We start from the raw sequence: 27277 nt of genomic DNA on the forward strand, positions 1-27277 counted from the left end.
ATAAATTCAGTGGATATGAAGAGGAATGCAGCGTTTATTGTTTATCAAAATTTATAATTGATGATAATCACGTAATTCAAATCTTTTAACTCTTACAGCAGTTCAAGCATCATGTTTCGATAATTTTACCCAACACGGACAATTATTACATCACAACAATATTTTTACCAATAAATGCACTATTTTGCAATAAATGAGAATTGAATTCGTGACTATGAATCTGCTATCAATTTTGGGACCGAGAGGTTGCTGATTTATCAAAAATTATAGCTGGTGGTAACGATACGACTCAAATCTTTTAAACTGTACAACACTTTAAATGTCGCGTTTCGATGTTCAACTCATTAAAGATAGCTATTATACTCAACATAATATATTTAATTTTTAGTGAATTCAATAAAATTATGTTTACAACTTAATTTTCAATCACAAGTTTAGGCGTGCAAAACTTTTTATTTAATTGCCGGTGTGATGGAAAAGAAGAAACAAAGACTAGAAAAAAAATAGTAGAAAACTGAAATGCGCCAGCGTGGTAGGATAATGGCAGCAGCCCTACGACTGATGTCGAATAAATTCTTAAGCCAATTGCTGACTCCATTTAAATATTATTTATTTCCTTAATTTTCCAAGTTGACCACAAATCTGCAATTATATATTCTTCCCCCACCTTTTTCTACAAAAATAAATGTTCCAAAAAGATGGCGAGTTGGACGACTTTGTCCACAAAAGATTATCCTAAATATATACTTTGATTCATATTTTAAAAAAGGCTTTCGTTAGGTTTTTCAAAAATATATTTAAAAAATCATAAATTTAATGTCAAAAAATTTTTTGTTCTCGCCTCAAGCTCAATTTTCTGGGGATAAAAAAAAAAATTCAATAATTAACTCAACAAGATATTATATTTAACTCGTCATCAATATCAAAAATATATAAATATAGGTTCGAATAGGAAGAAGTATTTTCAAGTACTTGAAGTGATCAAATAACAAATTATCTATTAACTATATTGCGAGAAGATTAAATAGATTGATTATATTATGAATTTAGAAAAATAATTAAATATTTCGATTACGCAAACTTGCTTAATACTTTTTCTACTAAAAAGACAAGGAATGTATTATTTAAGTGATTGTTTAGAACATTTTAACATTACTATTTGAGCATATAAAAAAATGAACGTACTTTATAATTTGAGCCGCAAAACTTTTAAAATTGGATAAAATCCAAAGAAAAATATCATATATATAGACAGGGGCGAAGTCACAAAATTTTAATTTGGTCGACAATATTTTTGGAACCGTATAACTATTTCTCCTTCCAACACATCCTAAATATTTTATTTTATTATCCTTTTCCCATTATTACTAAAATTTCAGAATATTATATTTACCTTAGAAAGAAATCAAACCTTTAAAATTTACGCAAAGCATTTCCTAGGTAAACAACCATTCTGAAAATTTTTACCACTATTTTATCTCCAATCATCCATTTTATTGAACCACAATTACCTTAAAAATTCATTTTTTTCTCGTTGAACCTAATCTCTGAATAATATTAGAGATTTTGGTGATTGAAATCTACAATGAATCTGGGAACATATAATACATATTATTAAGTTCTATAATTGTAGCAAGATTTTGATTCCTAAGATATTCAAGTTAAAGAATAATAAGAATTTTGAGGGATAGAATTATCATGAAACTCAAAAGCCTTAGTTGGCCTTCTAATTTCCCATTGTTTCAACCTTAAAAGTATCCAACTCTTCACAAATTAAAACTGCAATTTTGAAAAACATTAAAATGTTAGAACCAACCAACTTAAATTTTGGACAAAATTCTACTGGACAGTAGCATAATATTGTCCCGTATACACAATCCGCCCATGTATATGGAGTGGACTGGGTAGATGTACCCATAGAAATGGGCTATCCTTAAACGAAACAACATAAATAAACACGACGAATAAGTCGATATTCCAATTAATAGTAAGTAGAGAATATGTCTTACGCTTAAAGTATGTCGCACTTAATATTGGGGCTTTTAATCAAACAAGTCGACAAATATATATTTTCCCAATACAAATGAATCCAGCAAAGGGAAAGCCATTAAAGAAGATACGTGCATAGTACTGCTTTGAACAAAAATGAAAAAGATTAAAAGGGCATTTTAAAAAAATTTTAATCGGGTAATTGTAACCGGATTTGATATTTATATATAGTCCAAACGCAACAATTATTGCATCCAACGTATTCATATATATTTTTTATTTTGCTTTTTTTCAAATGTAGTACCGTAAATATGATTAGTGACCTAAAATGGATTGTATATACATGGATGACCATGATATATTTATCGAAAGAAAATGTCGATTTCAAATGAAAGTGCAGTCCAACATAAAAGTCTTGGAAAGAGATAATGAATGGCGCCATTTTATTAATATTACAAGATAAACGAGTGAGATCGGGCAATGCTAGCTTTACTTTAAGAAAAGTCGATATCTTTCGGACATAATTCCAAACTACATATATTGTCCTTATCTTAAGATCAAATTATTCATAGTTCATGTAAATCAACTGTGCACGAACATGAGCCTAGCTCGATCGTAAAAATAGCATCATCGTTCGATTTATTAGAACGTAAAACATCGGCAGTGATTAAAATATGAAATTTAATATTAATTATCACAATTTAGTCCAATCTACCTTGAAGAATTTTTTTCCCGGGAAAATTTACCGATCTTCTTCGGTTAAATTCAAAAGCATTCATTATTATTTAGCAACTGTTTGAAGGAATTTACTAATCGAATTAAACGGGGGCAAGGGTTGTGCCTTAAAAGGGGGACAACACTTGAATATTCGATCTAAGATAAGAACTCACACGAAAAATGTCATGGCTAATGGGAGTTGTATGGATTCAATCATTGTCCCACATATTAATGTGTTTCTACACATGCACGCACTCAAGCAAATGGATCCGTAACATGCATTGCAATTTTAGAAGTATGGTTTTCTTTAAATTTCAAAGGAAATATTGTAATTTTGGTTTTATAAATTTGTTTTGTGAGATTTTTGATCGTCAATTTTAATCATATATTTTTTTTAATTTTTCATAATTTTAATAATGTTTAATAAGAGTGTGTCTGTGGTAGTGGGAAGAATAATAATAAATAAAAACAAAAAACATAAAGACTTGACCCAATCCTGACCAATCATTCCTTCGGCGACTTTGGCTAATTCATATCACCAAGCCAAAAGAAAAAAAGAAGCTATGTTTTTTAATACGTGTTTATTCATGGCTTGAAACAGTACACTTTGAATACCAAATTTTGATTCACACCATACAAAATTTCGTGAGATTAGATATTCTAAACTAATTTATCCGTGACACATAAAGTACAAGAAAATTTGTATTTTGATCCTATATGTTTTCCTCTTTATAATTTTGACGTAGACATGTGTGTAATATTATTTATATTTCAAATAAAAATTGACTAAAATATTCATAAAATATCTTTAAATATTGTGACCCTTAAAATTTTAAAAATTAGGTATTTGTGAATGGAATTTTAGTTGAGTAAACCAAGTTCCAACGATTCAGACATCTCCCAACTTCAACAAAATTACATTGGGTTATGATGACAACAAGTACACTGTGTGGTGACAAATTTAATCTATTATCGAAGTGTATCCAGCTCAGACCGCACACGACCCCTCAACCGACCCTTGTTTGATCATAATTGCGATTTAAGGTTTCCAAACAAAGCAAAATCCAAGAAGTTGGATAGTTACACCAAACACATCACTAATTAAACAAGGTAGGCGGAAATAACAACGGACAACACGAAACCTTATCCTCCCAGAAATTAAGGCAACCGTCCATCATGAATAATATACACACGATAATATCCTCAAACGGGACTCGAAATTTCCTATCCAACCAAATCATTTGTAGGACCATCCTGTCTAATCGTGTTCTATTAATATATTATCGCTTTGTCTAATATTCATATGTATGCATAATTTTGTTCTTAGAATTAATTAAAATATATGCATATCTATTACACATACGAGTTTTACAAGGCACGCCATATACTTTTTGTGTCATCTGTCCAGTAAATCTAGTCTATAAAATTTAGTGTCATGATCCGAAAAATAGTTAGTGATAAAGTTATATATCAAAATCGTAGTTCAACTATTAATTAGCTAAATTTCCCGATTTGAAGACTTTTGCGCACAAAAGCGACAAATTGTTAATGAAATAGTTGATAATTTGAGACTTATTAAATCATGGGATTATTAATTAGGTTAATGGAATATTTGTAGCAATTACTAATCATCCGGATAAAGTGCAAAGTGAGTTTCATATTTTTACATTTAAATTTCAACCGTGGGAACGTCGAGTAAAAAGAATCAAATACGGAATAGTGATCTACTGGTCCAATGATTCCAGAGTGGTCTCTTTTGAGATGGTCTCACGAATCTTTATATGTGATACGGGTCAACTCTATCGATATTCACAATAAAAAGTAATACTCTTAGCATAAAAAAAATAATTTTTCATGGATGACTCAAATAAGAGATATGTCTCATAAAATACGACATGTGAGACTGTCGCACACAAATTTTTGCTACGATTCAAACTCATGTATCTTCCACTAGCATTAATGAATCAATCAAATACGGAATAGTGATCTACTGGTCCAAGCATGTTTCCACCAAAGATTAAGCTCACAGCATATCCAATATAGGAATTTAAATGATTATTTTCTTTTGATCGAGTGTCAACGATTCCATACAAATCAGTACCACGTCAGCTCCATGTTAGGAAAAAAATAAACAATGAAAAAAATTTATAATTGACTAACACCGAAATCACATAAACATAGATTATCGAAATCGAAAAAAAAAATATACATGGCTAAACTTATAAGTTTTTTATTTTTTTTATCGAACATGAATGAATTGTAGATGTGTGATATATTTAAATATTTAATTGATGATATACCTTTTAAAATGACTGTGGCGTTTCATGTTTATCTCTTTAATTTATTCTATATCTTTTCTTAATCAAGAAGTATTTTACATTCCTCCTATCTCCAAAGCACATATGATAAGCCATACTTTTTAGATACCATTAAAAACATTAAAAAAAATGATACTGCTTCGTATACATGACTTGGAAAAAGAATAATACAATTAGTTAATTGGAATAAATTTAAAGAAGAACATATTATACAGATCCATATATAAAATCCGAAAAAAAAATTAATGATTTTCGAAAAATTAAAATTAAAATTTGGAAGTGGAAAATTATTTTCAATATTTGCTCCGTAGATTAATGATTGAACATGTAAGCTTCATTGGTGACCCAACTAACGGTGAGGCTGTACTCCATCGGTGTAACGCACCTTGTGAATACTGACTGCCCTTGGATCAATGAGCTCCACATGAAAATATGTAGGGTATAGAAAGGCTACAAGATTAGTAGGCCCGCACATCCGAACACTCCCTATCAAATTTCTAGTTAAGCAAAGATCCTGATCCTTCTTTCTCTATCAATGTTCCACCGGTCATTATAGTTTTCATTCAAATTTACAATACCTTTTTCTAATTTATAAAAATTTAAAAAAAATTATAAAAGTTTGTCGTCGGTTGAAAAAATTATCCATGTTGAGAGTGCAATGGAAACGTATCGCTTAAGTTGCGATACTATTTAAAATATTGAAGTTGTGTTGTTACCATCTTCAATGTTTCTATTAAAACATCAAGTGCTCGATCATATAATATAATGAATAGTTGAAGTTCAATAATTGTTTATGCCGATAAAACAATCGAAAAATGACGTCTGAATTATTATATGATTTTAAATATTGAAATAAATAGTTACCACCCGTTATAATTATATGTGAAACCACTAACATTTATTTGTAAAAAGTTCATGATATTTTTTTATGAAATCATTATTTAAATAAATTAAATACTAGTGGGCTTTATTGAGTATATATAATTTTTGTCGTGTAAGAAAGGTAAAATGTTGTTTTGGATGTCGGAGCGATGACATACTATTTTTCTATATTAAATATATTTCTATTGAGGTTTATAATAATTTAAAAAAACTCAAATAATTTTGAAAATTACATGTATCACTCCTCATGTTTGTATCAAGCTTCTATTTACATCTTTTAACTTTAAAAATTATATATATCTCTCTTAAAATTTATGTCAATCTTACAGTTACCCCTCAAACATGTGTATTCTATAAATGAGTTCAATTTAATTTAATTTTTAATATATTCAAGTGAAAAGTTAACAAAAGTTAAAATAAATGCAAACAACAAACTAAATATTCAAATTACAAATATATATTTTTTGGTTTAATCGATTTTAGTTTTAAAAAATACATGGAGCAAAATGTAATATTTTTGAGTTTTATATCCAATGGTTTTTTTTTTATAGTTATAATAAATTTTAAGGAGGTATATGTAATTAACACATTCTATTATCTTATAATTTGTCGGATGATTATAACGCATATGATTTTTTTAATAAAAATAATTGATATACAAAATCTATTTGCATTTACTGTAAAACGTAGCTAAAACTACCACATGGTGTGTTCATACTAATTTAGTTTCTCTTTATCTCTTTCCCAGACAACAAACAAGAAAATGCCATTGTTATATTTGAGACAGTATCACGAGTGTCGAGTAAGAACAGTCATATCCAATGAATGTATTACAATAATATCTAAGTTTTTACTAATTAGAATACCATAATCCTATTTAGGTGAATTTACAGAACGATTTGCTAAAATGGTTCTGGTCGTCAAGATCATTTTTCGGGACGTACAGTGTATCTTCCATGATATTATTAGAGTGGATAATACATTCCATTGATTGGGAAAAGAAATATAGTCGGCAAAGGAACATGACAAACCCCATTTCTTACAAATGGAACTAAGTATGGTGTGTGAGAGAGACAGGCCATGTGTTCTGCTAAAATACAGTCTTCACAACTAAGTTGTGGGCATCCTATGAAACTACTTTCCCGACCATAAAATTAATTGTAAAACACACTACTTTCGACATTTTGTATGGGTTGATTTGGATCACACCAATATGGACGATTGGCAAGTATTAATCTCCATGATTTTTTTTTAAAGATAAAATGATTGCTTTCTTGTGTGAAATTATTAGGAAATTTCAAACATTAACAACTTTTTTACGTTAAACTCCACACAAGCAACATGCATTAAAAAAATTGTATTTTTTTTTTTTATGTACGAAGCCGAATAGGACTGGAAATTATGGGCATTTGCGCTTGTTTAATTGAGTCTAATGATATCTTCTTCTTCTTTTTTGTGTGTGTAATGATTCGTTTGTTTGGTTTTTTATTTTTTTATTTTTTTGTCGGAGCTAACATAGTGTCGGACATATTAATAATTTCGGGCGTTTTGTGAATATCATGTTAGTAATATGCAATGCCACGTTAGCACTACAACGTAAAATTGATTTACAATTAAAAAAACTTATTGTATTAAAATCAAAATTCGATAATTTACATGAACAAATAGAAACATATCAATAAAATGATTTTACTCATTTTCTCCCCCAATTTTTTTTTATCAACTTTTTTTAATAATGTAAGAAAGTGTGAGGGATGCCCACGAGCCAATATCATCAAAATTCCAAGAATAGTATATAGGAAAGATTACAAAGAAATTTTAGCCGTAGATTTATTAGTTGCACGACTAGAACAAGATGTCAAACTTTTCAGCCCAATGGGTGAATTAATTATTTCTCAATTTAAAAAAAAAAACAAATGATGGGGAGAAAATGGAGTTAATGGTAAAAACAGTGGAAATTGGCATGAAAATGGGTGGCGAGAGGGCAAACGAATCATTCTCTTTGACGTGTGTTGCCCATTGCCAAGGGCATCAAAGCATTCATTCTTTACACATTGATTCTTGTCATTGGAGACTCCAAAGAGATTCCTTGCTGTTGGTCGCTATAATTGAAAATAAGAGTAAAATGTGGTTCAATTAGTCAACCAAGTTGGAGTCCATCAAGACCGAGACCAAGTCGAATTCGATTTTTAAAATATCATTATATATTTTTCCTATAACACGGTGTTAACAAAATATGATATTTTAATATATATATATATATATATATATATAGAGACACACACACACTTAAACTGTTGCAGTGTTTAATGATTTGAATTATATCATCACCCATTCACCGCACACACTGATAGTTAATTGATTAGCCGAAATTAATGTTAATAAATATGTGTATGGCACATCTTAAAAAATTATAAGCATACCATTTCAGGAAAAACGAATTTTGATTATGCAAATATTTTAGAGTAAATATAAATAACAATATTAATAATAATAAAATAAAGAGAAAATTGCAGTACTAATCTTATATATTTCTCTATGAGTAGGTCTCTTGTTAGACGGTCTCACGAATTTTTATCTGTGAGACGGATCTCTTATGACCCACATAAGAGGGAGAGATCTGTCTCACAAAATACGATATTCATGAGTCGTTTTTTGTGAGATGGATCTCCTATTTGCGTCACCTGTGAAAAAGTATTTTTTTATGTAAAGAGTATTACTTTTTATTGTGAATATCGATAGGGTTGACTCGTCTCACAGAAAAAATTCGTGAAACCGTCTCACAAAAGACCTACTCATTTATAATATAAATCAATTTTAAAATTACTGTTTTTCTTAATTGTAAAAAGGAAATAATAATTAAAAAAAACGAGATTATTTCCACTCCCCAAATTGCAATATACTCATTCAATTCTTTGATTATTAATAATAGAAATCTACCCACCCAACCAATTCACCTTTACAAAAGTCTCCTCCCATTCTCTGTGGCTCCTCATTTCACACAAACAGAGGAGGAAAAATACTTTCAATATATACTTTCAAACGCCATTCTTGATTCTTCCCACACAAAAAACAAACACCCGTCTCTCTTTCCCACGACAAACTTTTTCGACCAAATCCCCCAAAAGATTGATGGGTTTCGATGATTTATGCAACCCGAGCTTGGTTTTGGGGTTGGGAATATCTCCCTCAACCGGAGAACCCAAGTCTGCAAATCCATCCTCTGCTCAAAAGCTTCATAAAATTCAGGAGCCATCGTTAACACTGAGTCTGTCCGGTGAAATTACTCACATCAACAATCAACATATTCATGCTGCGAAAAAGGTGGATTCTGATGATAATATCAAGGTTGGTTTTAATGACAACCAATCGGGTGATCATTTGTACAGACAAGAGAGCGCTGCTTCTTCTTTCTCTAACGTTAGTGTGAAGAGGGAGAGGGAAATCGTGAGCAGTGAAGAGGTGGAAACAGAGAGGCTTTCCTCAAGAATCAGCGATGAAGACGATGATGGATCCAATGGTAGGAAGAAACTCAGGCTCAGCAAAGTTCAGTCTGCCCTTTTGGAGGAAAGCTTCAAGCTACACAGCACTCTCAATCCTGTGAGTAATTTCTCTCATATTCAAGAATGATTTTTTTTTTTTGGGTGGGGTTTTCTGTTTTCAATAATTGGGATCAAGGATATGATCTTTTTTTTTGGCTGTTTATTTCATCAGAAACAAAAGCAAGATTTGGCTCGGGAGCTGAAGCTAACCCCTCGACAGGTTGAAGTGTGGTTCCAGAATAGAAGAGCCAGGTCTTGTCCTGAACCTGTGAGATATATTAAATTATTAGTCGAGAATTTGATGCAAATTTAACAGAAATTGTAGAGAAGATAATTGGGAAATTGTTAACGGGCCCCCGTGCATTAACTTTTAGCTCTCTGTCAAAATATTAGAAAGCAGTCAAGCGGACAAGTATTATTCTTTCAATAATTTATTTTGTCCGAGAAAAATGATGATGAACCCCGTATTACTGCAGGACCAAGCTGAAGCAAACAGAGGTAGACTGCGAATTCTTGAAGAAGTGCTGCGAGACGCTGACGGACGAGAATCGGCGACTGCAGAAGGAGCTACAGGAGCTGAAGGCGCTGAAATTAGCACAACCGCTGTATATGCAGCTGCCGGCGGCCACGTTAACCATGTGCCCGTCATGCGAAAGGGTCAGCGGCGCCTCCGCCTCCACCGCTGAAAGCAGGGGTAAGAGCTCATTCACCATGGCTCCGGCGCCGCACTTCTACAATCCCTTCACCAACCCATCTGCCGCATGTTGATGATCAAATTACCCTCTAATAATTATCTTGTAGACTATATATATATATACGTATATATATACGTATCCAGTAGTGTATATGGCTATGGAAACAACACCCTCCCACAACCCTCCTTTTTTAATTTATTAAGGGCTTGTGAAAAAGATTAAAAAGGTTACTAATTTTTATAGATCTTAATTAGATAATTACTATCTTCGTGTTTCTTTTTTCCTTCGGTTTTATGTTAAATATTGGTTGTAAATATTAATGAAGGGATTATTGTTTATTATTTCTCTGTAATATGCATATTTTTTTCTCCTTTGGGATTTATGTTGCTCAATTATTAATCTATCATCGGTGAATTATTGTGCATACGACCTATATTTAATTAAAATATATTATAGTACATATGTGAAGATTTAGATTTATTTTAGTAAATTACACAAAGTTGTACACATGCAATTTCGTTTCCCGTCGATAAAGGGCGGTAGTTAGATCATACGAAAGCACAATATTTTTATTGGTTTCAAGATTACAGATATAGTGTGTGTGTGTGCGTGTTTTTTTTTTTTTTTTATGTGATGGGATAAAAAAAATGTACGAATAATGTCTTTTTTTGCAAAAAAAATATTTGCGAAATTTATGAATTTGGTCTCCCTCTCGACGAGATACAAGGAGAGACGTGTAGAATAAGAAAGGAATGGTTTACCCAATTCTTCTCTATTTAAATAAATGATTATAATATTATAAAATTTTTAATAATATATTTAATATTATAAATTATTTAATAATATATTTAAATATAAAATAATAAAATATAGTTGGTAGAGGGGGGCGGTAAGCTTGTGTATGCCTCAGCTTTAAGGGTGCATGTGGGTCACGCCCAACGTGATGTTCCCGTGTAACCCTCTCACATTTCTTTTCTTTTTCTTTTTAATTTTATTTCTTGGCAACCACTTGTAGACAAATTATTATCCAGTCATTTCAAATTTATATTTTCCTGTGTGTCTCTTTGAGACAAACTTTAAATTAAAAATTTTATTTTTTATTATCGAAATGTTTACGTGTTATATCGAAAATTATTTTTATAATACAAGATTAATTTTATAATACAAGAGTTTGATGCACTTTGGTTATAAAAAGTAGAACATCATGTGCTGTCTTGACTAGTTCGATTTTGATGACCGATTATTTGGAAATTGTGCCCCGACACTTTGATTCAATCCAACTTAAATTTTTCCTTATGTTATTCAAATTTTGAATCAATTACAACTCTTATCACGTGCTATTAATTGATTGACCATACAATATCACATTTGTTTTTTTTACTTAATATATAAAATTTACATAAACATTGTTTTATTACATATCACTTCACAAAACTAATAAACATTATTATTATTGTGTGATATTCAGAAGATGATACAAAATTGATACATAGTTATGGAGAGATATGGATATGACATTTGATAAATACTCGATTCTACATTTATTTTTATTTATGAGTTTATTTTTATTACCACAACTGAAATTGTTTGTATTTTTAAATTGTCAATATAATCATATTATCAATATATTTGGAAAAATTCATAATCAAACCTGGTTTTCATTCTTGAATTTGAACATGGTTCAATTCAATTCCGATAAAAGAATTTAGTGCTCAACAAAAATAACTTTACATATTGCAAGAACGACAAACTATTTAAGTCTAGGGTATGTTTCATATGTGATGGTCTTATGAATTTTATATACGTGAAACTTGTCGACCCGATTCATATTACAAGGATTGCTAATAAATATTTTTGGCAAAAGATAATACATTTTCATTGGTTAGGTTAGATATGAGATTCATGTACAAAATAAAATCATAAGACGGTCTCATATGAATTTTTGTATTAAATTTGTCATGGATATTTTTTTCTTTTTATAAAATTAATAGAATGTTGATTATAATTCCGTAACCAAAACTTTTTTTTTTTAGTTCTATATAAATTTTTTTTTAGTTTTAATAAATATCAAACGGTCCAGAGATGGAGTTTTGAAAAGTAAACGGATGATGATGTATGATTCGATTTCTTCGTTGAAAAGTCATCATACTTGGTCATGTCCAAATTTCAAACGCTGAATCACAATGGCCAGTATCGATCTGTCGTCTTCTTTTTATCTGGTCCACCTTAATCTCCATCACCTTTTTCTTTTGTGGAGAGTAAGCAAGCCATTTTGTTTTGATATGCTAATTCCCAATTTCAACTTGCTCCTCGATCTCTCGTCTTCCTTCTTATTTATGGAGGGAGAGTAACGACTGAATGAAATGAGAAACCGATCTAATAGCATGCAAACATATATATAAATATTTGCATGCATGTATTATTAAAGGGTTTTAAATTTCTTTTTCTGATAATAATTATTATAACAACAGAAATGGGGGACGAGATTCGCAAAGTTCGTGGATGTACACGTAATGTCTACGATGAAAAATAATTAAGGAAGAAAAGAACAAATTGGACTACACGTCCTATGTTGGATAAATTGTCGGTTGTGCTCATTAATTCACGGTGCATCATCCATCGTGTGTTGTTACTTGTTATCATGCTTCAATGCATCTGACTCGACTCCAGCTTTGTAAATACATAATCGTGTGAGTCATATTCTATTCAAAATATCACATTTTTAGAGGGTTAATTACATATACATTTTGTTTACAATAATTATACAAAAAACTCAATTCGTACACCCTTTAAATTCTTACTTTTAATATAATCTCTAAATTCAGTATGCATGAAAATAGGAATTTGCACACAACGCAGACGATTGCTAGTTATATTTACTGTTCCTGACGGCCGGTGTTTGGCATTTGCTTCACTTGCCTATTGAGGCTTAAACCATTCCTTTTGGGCTAAGAACGTTCAGTTGGGCTTTGGCATTTCTTCTAATGAGGGACTAAGGTATCCACACAAATTGCTGTATTTTAAATTTAAAATAGCTTACATCAAGGCATCAAATTTGAGGTGACATATATCGTTTGAGACATAATTATAACAAATCTTACCTCAAGTAAATCTTGTATATATAACCAAATATTAATTTTTCAAAAAAAAAAAAAAAAGAAAACCGGTTTACCAATTCATAATCGATCTGATTGGCCGATTTTTATCTTTTTCACTGCTATAACACCTTTTGATTGTGTTCTAGATTGGATACATTGTGACGCCCCGGGACGGGGGTTGGTTGACACCGGCGTTGCTCTCAAATTTATATTCGAAAACAACAAGCCTCAGAAGTACGAAATTCAGAAACCAGTCTTTTTATTCATAATACGAAGTAATTCATTGTCTGATACAAACTCGAATCACTAATGTTTTACAGCGGAAATGTAAAACAAACATAACATTGCTTCTACAGATACAGCGGAAAATATAATCTAAAACTGAAAGTGACAGTCTTCTTCTTCACCATCCCCAAAACTGGTTCTGCTCCTCTGCTTCTAATCTTTCTTCGTCGTTCTTATCTGAGATGTTTTGGTGGGTGAGTGATATGATTGTCACTCAGTAAGCAGGGGTGGGAATAACTCCCAATTTCGAAATCGTTTTCAACATAAACAGTAATACAATAATATACAGAAACTCTTTATTTCAGAACAGAAATCAGTATTCAGAAATCAGTAATCGGGAATCAGTATTCGGTATTCAGAAATCATAATTTAACAAGTAAGCACCGAGCACATTCGTGAATTTCATGGCTAAACTGATATCAGTCCCCTATATGTTCTCTCCTCTAAGGGGTGAGGCCAGTAATCAGTAATCAGTAATGTTCAGAATATATATTCCTACCATTAGTTCACTAAGTTTCAGTGCTTCGAAATCAGATATCTGGATTCAAGAATATACTTTGCTTTAAAACAGAAATCATCAAACGGTTTTCAAGATATTTATACATAAGCCCACTTACCGTAATTTGTTAAAAGTGTTTCGGTTGAAGTCTGAAATCTGCTTGTTCTTGCTACTGATTTCTGCTGCTCGAAAATCAGCACCCTCTTAGCTCGAAAATTTCAGTAATAATCTCAAGATTTGTGTAACACCAATTCAGGGACTTGAGGCTGTTATTTATAGGCCGAAATCTGACTCTTAGGCTCCCTATTAATGGCCATAATCTGCATTTAACAGCCTTTATTCCATGTTAAATGCTTCAGTTACAAGTCATATGCTGAACCAGTAAATGTCTGCTGGATTCTAATCTTCTGCTGCTGGATTTTATCTGTTGTCTGCTGCTGGATTCTAATCTGCTGTCTGCTGCTGGATTCTAATCTGCTGGAAAAGTACCAGCTTCTGAAATATTATTTTCTGCTGGAAATTTTGCATTGCTACTGAAATGCTGGAAATGCTGGAAATTCGGGTTCCCACATACATGACCGATTCTCGGTCGAACCGATTGGTCTTGTCCTATTTTGAAAACAATTTTTGTGTGAAATATTTAGAGATTATATTAAAATAAAAAATGTTAAAAATATTTTGGTAATAAATATTAATGTTAAATATGACGATATGATCATTTAAAAATTAAAAAATGTGGATAAAAAATACGTTATTAGTCGTTGTGATGCAGTAATAGTTATATAAATAAACTGTGAATTTTCTAAAAATTTTAACTAAATGGAGATGAATTTTTTTTGGAATTTTAAAAGGGTATTTTTTTGCTCGTCAGAAATTACATCATGAACCCAAAAATTGTTATTCTATATATAATGTATTATAGATAGTATAGATGAGATGATAAATTATACAACTTTTCTTTTTAACTATAATAATTATAAAATTTGATACAAAGGTAAGATGATGCAAACATGTTGTATACTTGTATATCATTAGTTAGTGTGTTTAAGTTGGTGAAGTATATTAATGTCTGATCAATAATTAAGAATTAGATTTTTCATACCAATATTTTTTGGTGAGTATATCGCACATATTTTGCCAATCATGGTTTAACTGACTAGTCTGATTAATAACTTACCTGTATTAATTTGAATGTTTATCAAATGTACACCAAAGTTCACAGTCACGAGTTAGGTTATCATAAAATAAATATATATGTTTATTATTTATAATAAAAGAAAAATAGAAAGCGAAAATGAAGACCAGCTGTATTCAGGTGTGAATGAGTCCTCGCCCTTTTGCTGCCATTTCTGTGGCTTCTTGCTGTCTTCGCCTCTTGTCTTCTTCCCTCTTCCCCTTTCTTATCTGTATCGTTATTACTGCCTTCTCCTTTAAAACTCCCTCTTTATTTACATTTATAACATTAATAACCATAAAATAGTAATATTTCATGCATATATTTCTCTGTTTGAATTGAAAAGGGCTCATTCCACGAGGTTTACCGGCTTATACACTCCAAATTCTTTGCCCTGAAACCCCTTTTTTCCAGCTTGATTATTTTGATTTTTCCTCGCATCTTTTGTGTGCTTTTTATCTCTTCTCTGGTTTGTCCTTGCACGTTCCATCACCTCAACTTCTTCAAAAAGCCAAAAAGAAAGAGCCCCCCTCCACACCCATACGTTAGCTAGAGATTCACAGATGTGACATGTTTTTGTAATGTGTAGCGCGAACTGTTCCACTTGATCAGTGAATGTACCCCATCACACTTGGTGTTTGTGTTTTGGGTTCCAATCTGTCCTTATAAAGGTCGCAGTACTCCTTGGAACACTTGCGCTTTATGGTGTGAAATATAATAGGTGATGCGTGAAAATATATATTGGGTTCGAGTTTTTTTTTAGGTTTTGGGAAACAAAACGAGAAGGGATCTCTTGTTGACAGCTGAATATTTTTGCCTCTGAAGGGCTAGCTTCTCCATATCTGCGCTTCGAAATTTATTCTCTCGGGATCTAAATCCCAGAATGGGATGCAGTAAGAAGATGATTTGTGGCCGGAGGATTCAGTACCGTTTCACTGTTTCTTTAATGGTTTGCATGGTTTTAGTCTCGTCCCAGTCAAGATTATACAATGCCGAAGGTAAATTGATGACTCCCAGTTTAGTAATTTCTTGGATTTAATGCGATCAGCTTTTAGTTCTGTGGAATACATTTTCGGGCTAAAGTCACGATCTTGTGCATGTTTCAGGTAGAAAACTAGCACAAATAGCTGATAATTCCGAGGTACAATTTTCCCATTTTCCTTCTGTGTTTCTTCTTCTTTGAAAAAAAAGCACTTTAATGAAATCGAATTCTTCACATTTTTAGACGGTGAATGAAGAAAAAGCAATCCTGCGGGCACAAATCGGCTCCAGGCCGCCGCGCTGCGAGCGGCGGTGCGTCTCCTGCGCCCACTGCGAAGCCATCCAAGTTCCCACGAATCCTCAAACAAGAAACGGAATTAAGAACGCCTCCGCTGCAGTATTCGCCGCAGCAGCCTATGTTAGAGGTGATGACACTTCAAACTACAAGCCAATGAGCTGGAAATGCAAATGCGGCAGCCTCATTTTCAACCCATAATTTTTTGTCCGAATAATCAAAATTCAAACCTTATAATTTTCTGTAAGTAATTAGTCAATTTATTATAACTATTGACACTTTCATAAAAGGTGAATCAAATCATAACCATGGTTCAGTTCACCTAAGTAGTTCTTCTTCTTGGCTCCACCAAAAGGGAAAAATCAGTGTCTTTTTTTTGTGGGCATCTCCGAAATTTCCCCATCTGTCGTGTAAAATCTTTAATTAATACGCCATTGATATGCATTAATATTTTATATTGCATACGTCAAGGCAATCATATACTTACAGCTCTGATATCTGAGCTTTTTTATTTTGTACCGAAGATTCTGATTTGTACAAGGCAGTACTCAGAGTAAATGCGGAGCAGTGAAGATTTCTGTGATTTTTTGCATTATCATCTATATATATATATATATATAAAAACAGAGTTTTTGTCAAAAATAATAATTTTCCGCCAAAATATCATTTCTAAAAAAGAAAAGATTTACATGAATATTGACACATGTGTACTGCAATAATTGATCACTTCAATTATTGTTTGCATTGATTACATCAATTCATTTAATTCAATTTTGAATTCAATTAATTTTTTTATTAATTCAAAATTAATTTATGTATTATATGTTTTTTATTTTTTTACGCAAATTAAAACTAAACTCTATTGAAAACATAAATTATATTAAAAATTTTACATTGATTATATCAATCAGTTTAATTAAAAACTGTATAAATAAATTTAAAATACAAATTATTAATCTAAATCATTCAAAAATAAAATTTTCTATTTTAAGTAATTTCTGCTCAAATTACTTATTAAAAAAGAAATACAATATTTAATTAGTTTATTTAATTTTTCTAAAAATAAAATTGGTTGAATGTTAAAAGTTATCACTACAACAATGTTTTTCAATGGACATTAAATTATCATTTAACAATCATAAATTTTTTTATCTCAAATGCATATTATTTCGAAATTAATTTAATTTGAAAGAATTAATGTATTGTAGTTTTCTTCCAAAATCATATGTATATTGTATATCTTGAATTGTCTTCTTAAAAATTCAAATAAGAGAGCACAAGAAAATTAAAAGAGATATGTTCAAAAGAGTTTCAAATGGACATTAAATTACTCTCAATATAAACATGTATATTACCCTCAATAATCAGAAATTTTTGACACTCAATGCATGTAATTCGAAATTTTCTTAATTTGAAATGGTTAATGTATGATATAATTCTGTCAAAAGCATCAAATGTATCATTATCATCCCTTGGGATGTCTTATTTGAATTTAAAATTATAAATAATGCAATATTGCATATTATATTATAAACCAATTTTATTCTATTTATCTTAATTTATCTACTCCAAAATTGAATTTTGAAATGACTCCTCTTTTCAGCACCATATATGAGTTGAATCATTTCAAGATGTAATGTTCGTTTAAATTTAGATTTGTTCGTTGTTATGAACTACCTACATATGGAAACAACGAGAACAACGAGATACTTTGAAATCTGTCTTTCATAATCGAGAAGTAAAAATATTATTAATCTATTTGTACAAAATTTTAATTATTACGTATTACTAATGTGATAATTTTCTTCTATATTACAAAATTCACGGATACATGATAGTATAAAATTTCCCGTTATTGAAATGATTAAACCAATTCTAAAGAAAGTAAGCATCTTATTGGAAGACACGTTATAAAATTTATTGACATTATTTTTGAATATACATAATAAATATTAATTAAATAACTCTGATTTATACATAATTTACTTATGATCACGTGTTTCATTTTTCTTTCGGAATAATATGATGTTGTGTATATTATGAAGAGATTTTGTAAATAAAATCACAACCCATTTGGATAAAGATATTGATGAAACAATTATTGTTATCATTCAAATGTGTCAAACACGTGTCATGTCACAAAATTCTTTGTGAATGTGGATTTAGACGAAATTACTGAATTTTTAAAAAAGTATTTCTCATTAATTTTATTGAATGTGATTTAAAAATATTTTTTTTATCACATGTTAAAAAATAATAATATATAGCTTATCGAAAATTAAAGAATTAAATATGTATTAAGTTTCGTGATCGACTTCAATATATTAAACACGATAAGCATCATGTCATTGCCTTAGGCTAACACAATCTAAAATTTTGAGATATGATAGTGATTATTAGCCAAAAAAATTAATCTACATGCGTAGTATTTAAGAAAATTTTTTAAAATTACCGAAAAATAGTTTTATTTTTATTTTTTATAATTATATTATTTTTTCAATTTAAATATTTATTTATTTTCACTAATTTTTAATAATATTATCTCGTGCATCGCACATGTTAAATACTAGTTAAAATTACAGCAGAGGATTTACAAAATGTGGCAGTTGTAACTCGAGAAAAATTGGATTAATTTTATTTATATAAATTTATATGTGAATAATTATATATTATGGTATGGATTGTTGGTCAAAATAAAATGATCAACTAATGTTTTGGATTATAGAGTTTTAATGTATTTAGTTGGTCGTGAGCATTTAATTCTAATATATTTTTGTTGAATGATATTAATTTTATTAAATGAATAAAAAGATTAGTGTAAAGTTGATGTTATTTTCGTGAGATAATGATGTAAGAGTAAACTGTATTTTATATTTTGTTATTTATTCTATGATGTTTAGCTTGTAAATTTTAATATTTAATATTTTTATTGTTCTATTGAGAATTGGATAAATGTGCATAGCTTCATCGAAAGAATTCAAAGATGAAAAAATAAAATTGTAGGTGGTAAAATGATATGTGGGTATGATATAGATATACGATCATCCGACAAGTATGAAGATGGAGATAAAGATGAACACCGGATGAGGATGAACAATGTCGTATTTGAATTTTTGGAGACCTGAGTCGAACTTAAAAACTTGAGCCTCTCGAAAGATAGGTCACTCACTGTTTGCACAACATAATTTTTTTGTTTGATTTTCTACTAATAAGTTTTAATATTTTTTTTATCTTTTTTAATAATTTCAATTATCTGGATCATCAATAATCAAGAGAAACAAATTTTTTTTTAACCCATATTACATTTTAGTCATCATCAATAATATTAATACTATATTTTCCATTCAATTTGTTAATAATAAAAACTCGAATAACCATTTTTTACTACTATTATCATCCACAAATGAATCAAGTTATTTAAGATTATTGTTATCTCCTTATTCCGTATCCGTAATACTAATTGTATTTTTCTCGTTGTTTTATTATTCCAATTAATATTTAGTTTTTTCAATATCTTCAGCATAACTTTGATTTAATGCTTATTTTTTTATTTCTATTTTTTATACATAGACAAATTTTTTACATCATACTGATTATCTTAACAAAAAATAATTACAATTTTATATTATAACTATAAATTATACGACTTGGAAAGTTAGAAAACATTTGCAAATTAAAGTGTAAACATGTATATCTCAATTGTATGATATAAGTATTTGTTTATTGAAAAAATCAGATAAATTGATAGCAGAAGTAGTCAGTTCGTAAATCATGCATTAAACAATACATAAAGCTTTTTATTTTAAAAAACAAATACTAAATGTATCGTCGATAGAAACATAAAAGTGAATTGCATTTAAATGCTGCACTGACTATCTCACCAACTATTTTGTGCTAACTTTCAGATTCATAATTCTCTCCCCCCAAAAAAAAAACTAAACATTTACTAGATAATCATTAAATCTTTCAGATACAGGTAAATTAATTAATTAACAACTATCACGCTTAAATATGATAATCTGCATTAAATATGACATGAAATTACGAGAATAAAATTTATTTCGTTGAGATCGATTGAAGAGTAAATAGGAAAGATAGATCATCCTTTCTGTCAAAACAGGTAAAAATATTTTGACAAGAGATAGCTTGTTGGATCTGTTGTTGCCGAGAGTGATATATCAGGTGATGGGACATTTCATAGACCATTTCCCTCTCCAGGCTTTTCTACAGAACTAATATTCGAAAATTTTATTTCATCATAAACAATTACATGCGATATAATAATAATAATAATAATAATAATAATAACAACGATACATCTGGGAATGACCGATTGAGCAAGTTTGCGGTGCAGCACAACACTAATATATATGTGCTAAATTTTAACTTTCGAACAAGTGATAAAATCCTACATTTACTTATTTATTAAAAAAATATAATAATTTAATCATAATTGATAATAAGGATACAAATTCGACTATTTTATAATTTATAACTATTAAATGTGTAATTGTGTTTAACAGGTTTGTGCTCATGTAGTATGCTCTAACGATTAGTAGAGAAGAAAGAATGAGGTGAATATTAAATATTTCTTTAGAAATATCAATTTTTCAAGTATTTATAAAAACAAAATAAAGGTATTTTGCTTCATATATACAAATGCGAGCCAAATGCTGGTGAAGCTAACAGATATTGGATATACATATTGATTTTTTTTCTCCTATTAGTTATATTCTTTGAAGTTGGAATGGTAAATTATTATTTATTTCTAAAAAGCAGTCCTGCTCTTCTTATATCGAGTTTCTTGCTTTTTATTTATATAAAATAATGTAATAATTGATCAATTTTAATGAGATATATTACTTTTCTATTTCATCTAAAATTTTGTGTAGGAAGGAAGAGATGACATTTTTTTATATTAAAACTCAATCAAATTAAACCACAATAATTTGGAGAAAACAAACAAAAATCCTTCTACATGTTCCAAATGTTATGTCCACGAGCTATGTTTTATTTAATTAAATAATTGAAACATACGGGCACAAATGGGGGTTGGAAAAGCCACAGTCACGTGTGGAATCATGCCAACTCTTTTAAAAAGTGTCCTAAAATAATTCGATCTTACCATTATCCTAAATTCCAAAGTAAAGAGAATCTCTTAAATAAAGGCTTTATCAAGACAGGCAAAAGTAATGGCTACAAATATATATATATATATATATAATAGAAACGAAGCTTTTTTTAAAAAAAAAAAAAAACTAGCATAGAATTAATTCTGTAATTCCCAAGTAACATTATTGATGAGCCACGATAGGATATGCGCGAGCCTTGTAGAACAAGGCGCGCATATGCGCGACCCTTTCTAGAAATCTGCAATGCGCTGTTTCAGAAAAACATGTGCGTACCTTGACTTCTTTTGCACCAAACAATGTGTCTTTTGACTAGAATTGTGGCTCTTCAATGCATTCGATCTGGAAAGACATGTCTCTTCTACATATCCAATGATCACTTATAAATAATCACCCCATCCATCATTCAAAAGGTTGGAAAAATTTCATGCCATCTAGTTGCATTTTATCCTCTTCAACACTTGAAAGTTCTTGCATAGTTTTGTTCGCTGATTTCGAGATTTGAAGTGCTGCAAACTCTCGACGTGAAGTCGTTGTATCTTGGGGACGATTGCCTACAACGTATAGCACTATATACGGGTAATTTCGTCTTGCGAAAAAGATTTTTCCTTGTCTCGACTTAACATTGTTGCTGCTCCTTCGCATGGGATTGATTAAGGTAAAATTAGTACACTCGAGCATATACCGAATTCCCAAAGCCAAAACTCCAATTGGACCAAGCTCGACATCTGGATTAAGCACCGCCCGAACAACGTCAATGGAATCCGAAAAAATGAACACATTGATCGATAGACCAAGACGCATACAAAAGTCCAACCCACGGTGGATTTGAACCAGCCCCGCACCTGAAATGGAACCCAGATGCTTAATAGAACAAGCTTGCGCACCACGGACCGACCTGAGCATCTCTCACCATTACCCCAATGCCCCGTTTAATATCAAAATCTACATCAACATCAAGTCTGAACTGATGTGGTAACGGAGATATCCACGAACGATCCGATATTTGTTGCACATCAGTACCAAGAGATATTTGTTCCACATCAGTACCAAGAGGAGTACACACCAATCTATATTTTCGGACATTTTCTAACAACATATAAGCACAATCTACATAGATTCTATGCGAAGGGATCGCCAGTAAAAATGATTTTAGAAGCACCTCCCGTCCGCCCAAAGAGAAGAATTTTGAGGACCAACCCTTGATTTGTTGTTTCATCCTCTCTCGTAAATACTCAAATTGTAATATTTTATTACGCAAAGATAATATAGGCAAGCCAAGGTAAATATCATGACTCCTGATCACCAAGACAGAGAATATACCCCGCAATATCTTCATTAGTTTGAATGAAGCTCCTAGGACTAATGGTCAAAATTAATCACCTGTCCTGACGTTTTCTTATATTTCTGAATGGAGCGACGGTCAATTAAAATGTCTTTCTCTAGTCGCACAAAAAAAATTAAGCTATCATCCACAAAGAACTATAAAAATAACAGGACAAGAATTCGTCATTTTAACTGTTGACCAAAATATATAGAAAAACAGGACAGATAGCTATGTGTAAAACCAGCAAATCAGTATAGTGAATCAAAACAGTAGTATAATGCTTAATTAAATCAAACCGAGGCCTGTAGCTTGTACAGTTTCCTTAAAACAGATTCGCCCCCTTCGGTATGTGCTCCGAGGATTCAGCGGACGTCTGTTTCCCAGGATACAACGGGCAAACCAGCAGAGCTGCAGCACAAAGCACTATGCTAGCGAACAAAAACAGTACCTGAACTTTATCAGTAAACGGAGCATAAGCAGAACAAGCAGAAGCAGTTCTGTAGCAGCAGAACAGCAGTACTGTAGCAGAACGAATAGCAGTACTGTAGCATAAGTACTACTGTAGCAGTAGGAGAAAGTGGATTTTTCGGTCTCTCTTTCTGGCCTTGGCACATCTCCTATTTATACATACCTATACAAGCCATACGAAAGGCCAAAGGTTGTCATAAAGATGCATTTAAGATGGTAGATGAAGCACCAACAGTTGGGGAGATGAAGCACCAACAATCATGTCATGTGAAAGGTCTCAAGGGCATGTGAAAGGTCTAAAAAAAGTAACAAAAGATGGCATAGACTGCTAGGCGATTTTTGACTTGATCGGTTCGACATTCGACGCACCCAGGTCGCGCTCACATAAGTCAAACCTTTTTTCCACTGCAAATCGGGCCCATGATTTGCACCCCCCTGCGCCTGTGTGCGCGAGAGAGAGCCTCTTGACCAATCATTTTTACACCTCCATAAAGTGTATCACAATATAAACTTATCTATACCACTTCATTTTTTCAATGTGGGACAAACCCACCTTTTCAAATTTCCATTCACTCACATGGAAAGCCCATAAGCCTAAAAGCCCACCTTTAATCCAACAATCCCCCACATGAATGAGAATTTAAAGTTATACGAAAGGATTCCACTGATAAAGTTCAATATTTGAGTCTTGCATAGGATAGGTAGGTGTTACCCCTTGAACCTTCCTTTGTGAAAGCATATTAATTCACTGGTTGACAGTAGACGTGATGTCTTTGAACTGTACATCCGTTTGTGTGAATTGTGATATACTTCACACAAGACTCTCCCTGATACTATTAATTTCTCATGATTGTGTTCTTTTTGGCCATGAACACACGGCTGGTTCTGCGAGATGGTCTAGAATTGAGCCTAGCAATTCCTTAGAAGCGGCCCCACTTCTCTCTCACATAGGTGATTCTATATTGCTTCTTATCAGAATCATTAAAAGCCGTAAGCTTATCCTCAACATTTATTGTTTCATAATAGGAATTGGCTAGGGATAACCCCCCACAGTGATTCTCCAAATTAGCGCGATTAGGTTGTCCCATTGAACCTAGTTCTTGGGATCTCCAGTCAGCGTAGGTTGGGTTTTCCTTCGCACCAATTTATTATATAGGCTTGAGCCTCATTCTCCTTGACAATTTCGCAATTAACTCTCTGTTTAACCCTTCGATCAGCGGATCCACTATATTATCCTTTGACTTTACATAGTCAACAGAGATAACTCCAGTTGAGAGTAGTTGTCTAATGGTATTATGTCTACGATGTATATGCCTAGACTTACCATTATACATTTTATTTTGTGCCCTTACAATCGTAGATTGGCTATCACAATGTATGCATATAGCCTGCACTGGTTTTTCCCATCCTGGAACATCTTCTAAGAAGTGACGCAGCCATTCAGCCTCTTCAGCACACTTGTCAAGAGCTATAAACTCAGATTCCATTGTGGATTTGGCTATTACAGTTTGTTTAGAAGATTTCCACGCAATTGCTGCACCTCCTAAAGTGAATACAAATCCACTTGTATATTTTGAGTCTTTCATATCAGATATCCAATTTGCATCACTGTATCCCTCAATAACAGCAGGATATCTGCTATAGTGCAGCCCATGATCACGAGTGTACCTTAAGTATCTTAGCAATCTAATAATTGCTTTCCAGTGTTCAACTCCTGGATTACTCGTAAATCTACTCAATGTGCTCACTGCATAAGCTATGTCTGGTCTTGTACAACTCATTAAGTACATCAGACTTCCAATGACTCGATAGTACTTTAATTGAGACATACTTTCACCTCGATTCTTTGATAGATGCTGACTGGTATCTATCAGAGTTTTAGCCAATGCAGAGTCATCATTATTGAATTTCTCAAGTATTTTGTCTACATAATGTGACTGACTTAGGACTAGCCCTTCTAATGTTCTATGGATTTTAATTCCAAGGATTACATCGGCTAAGCCCAAATCTTTCATGTCAAATCTTGAGTTCAATAACTTCTTGGTGGATTTGATCATCTTATCATTACTACCAATGATAAGTATGTCATCTACGTAAAGACATAAAATGACATTTCCATTTACAGTGTTTTTTATGTATACACATTTGTCACATTCACTGAATTTAAATCCACTTTCCATCATGGCTTTATCAAATTTTTCGTGCCATTGTTTTGGTGCTTGTTTTAAGCCATATAGAGACTTCACCAGTTTACAAACCTTATTTTCTTGCCCAGTCGCAGAAAATCTCTCAGGTTGTTCCATGTAAATTTCTTCTTCTAAATCTCCATTTAGAAAAGCTGTCTTTACATCCATTTGGTGTACTTCAAGATTCCGCAAGGCGGCAATCGCAAGTATCACATGAATAGAAGTTATTCTCGATACAGGAGAATATGTGTCAAAGTAATCAAGCCCTTCTCGTTGATGGTAACCTTTAATTACCAATCTGGCTTTATACTTATATATGGTTCTATCTGATTTCATTTTCCTTTTGAAAATCCATTTACAGCCTAGTGGTTTGCTTCCCGGAGGAAGATTTACTAATTCCCACGTATGGTTTTATAAAATGGATTACATTTCGGAATTTATAGCATCTTTCCATAGAGGTCCCTCAGATGAACTCATTGCTTCCTTGAAGCTTTGAGGTTCACTTTCCATCATGAAAATGATGAAATCCGGACCAAAGGATTTCTCAGCCCTAGCTCTCTTGCTACGTCTAGGTTCAATGTCTTGATCAAGCTCTTGTTCTTCATCAATTGTTTCATATAATCTTTTGGTTCTTCCTTAGATTTTCCTGGAAACATGTGTTCAAAGAACGAAGCATTTCTTGATTCCATTATCGTATTCTTGTGAATATCAGGTATTTGAGATTCGTGTACAAGAAAACGATAAGCGCTACTATTTTGAGCATATCCAATGAAAATGCAATCAACAGTTTTTGGTCCTATCTTTACTTTCTTTGGAGTGAGTACTGCTACTTTGGCAAGACACCCCCACACTCGCAGATATTGGTAGAAAGGACTTCTAACTTTCCATAACTCATATGGACTTTTATCTTGCTTCTTTCAGGGCACCTTATTTAAAAGGTAATTTGCTGTTAGAACAGCTTCCCCCCACATGTTCTGTGGTAAATCAGAACTTAATAACAACGCATTCATTATATCTTTCAATGTGCGATTCTTTCTCTCTGCAATGCCATTTTGCTGAGGAGAATAAGGTGCAGTTCTTTCGTGTTTGATACCGTGTTGAGCACAAAACTCAGCAAATGGATGATTCATATTCACCTTCATGATCACTTCTTAGCACCTTAATTTTCTTGCTAAGTTTGTTTTCAACTTCACTCTTATATTGGACAAATTTGTCAATAGCTTCATCCTTACTTTTGATGAGATACACATAACAAAATTTTGTGCTATCGTCAACAAAAGTGATGAAGTATTTATTTCCACCACGAGTTTGCACACTTTTTAGATCACATATATCACTGTGAATTAGATCAAGTGATTCACTATTTCTTTCAATAGTTCGAAAAGATGATCTTGTTAGTTTTGCCTCGGCACAAGTTTCACATTTGTGTTGTTTATCAATTTGGAATGCAGGAATGCTTTTCATGTAAATTAGTCTACGAATTGTATCGTAATTAACGTGTCCAAGTCTACCATGCCATAAACAAGAAGACTCAAACAAGTAAGCAAAAATATTAACTTTATACATCACAGGCTTAACGGCCATAACATTGAGTTTGAATAACCCATTACAAACATTACATTTGCCAACAAACATTCCACTTTTCGACAAAACCACCTTATCTGACTCGAATACAATGCGGAAATCATGCTT

At 31.7% G+C, this 27277-nt stretch overlaps 2 protein-coding genes across 2 annotated transcripts; both read left to right on the forward strand.

The window, feature by feature from the left end:
• Positions 1-8839: 8839 nt before the first annotated feature.
• On the forward strand, positions 8840-10484 carry LOC142507945 (homeobox-leucine zipper protein HAT22-like). The gene is made up of 3 exons (XM_075619521.1): positions 8840-9506; positions 9621-9700; positions 9925-10484. The coding sequence occupies exons 1-3, from the start codon at positions 9039-9041 to the stop codon at positions 10214-10216; spliced, it is 840 nt and encodes a 279-aa protein (XP_075475636.1). The 5' UTR covers positions 8840-9038; the 3' UTR covers positions 10217-10484.
• Positions 10485-15318: 4834 nt separating this feature from the next.
• On the forward strand, positions 15319-17067 carry LOC142515930 (EPIDERMAL PATTERNING FACTOR-like protein 2). Its single transcript, XM_075619825.1, has 4 exons — positions 15319-15920; positions 16025-16197; positions 16306-16340; positions 16425-17067. Exons 2-4 carry the CDS (start codon positions 16083-16085, stop codon positions 16674-16676), a joined length of 402 nt encoding a protein of 133 aa, XP_075475940.1. The 5' UTR covers positions 15319-15920; positions 16025-16082; the 3' UTR covers positions 16677-17067.
• Positions 17068-27277: the final 10210 nt, after the last annotated feature.

Source organism: Primulina tabacum, chromosome 1 (genome assembly GCF_025594145.1).
Source record: "Primulina tabacum isolate GXHZ01 chromosome 1, ASM2559414v2, whole genome shotgun sequence".
Classification (NCBI taxonomy): domain Eukaryota; kingdom Viridiplantae; phylum Streptophyta; class Magnoliopsida; order Lamiales; family Gesneriaceae; genus Primulina; species Primulina tabacum.

Bases quoted from the DNA above. Each gene is read 5' to 3' on its own strand.
- LOC142507945 (XM_075619521.1), top strand. From the start codon at position 9,039: ATGGGTTTCGATGATTTATGCAACCCGAGCTTGGTTTTGGGGTTGGGA. The intron at 9,507-9,620 runs GTGAGTAATTTC...TTATTTCATCAG, and splicing joins TACACAGCACTCTCAATCCT to AAACAAAAGCAAGATTTGGC. The intron at 9,701-9,924 runs GTCTTGTCCTGA...GTATTACTGCAG, and splicing joins TTCCAGAATAGAAGAGCCAG to GACCAAGCTGAAGCAAACAG.
- LOC142515930 (XM_075619825.1), top strand. From the start codon at position 16,083: ATGGGATGCAGTAAGAAGATGATTTGTGGCCGGAGGATTCAGTACCGT. The intron at 16,198-16,305 runs GTAAATTGATGA...TGCATGTTTCAG, and splicing joins AAGATTATACAATGCCGAAG to GTAGAAAACTAGCACAAATA. The intron at 16,341-16,424 runs GTACAATTTTCC...TCACATTTTTAG, and splicing joins AAATAGCTGATAATTCCGAG to ACGGTGAATGAAGAAAAAGC.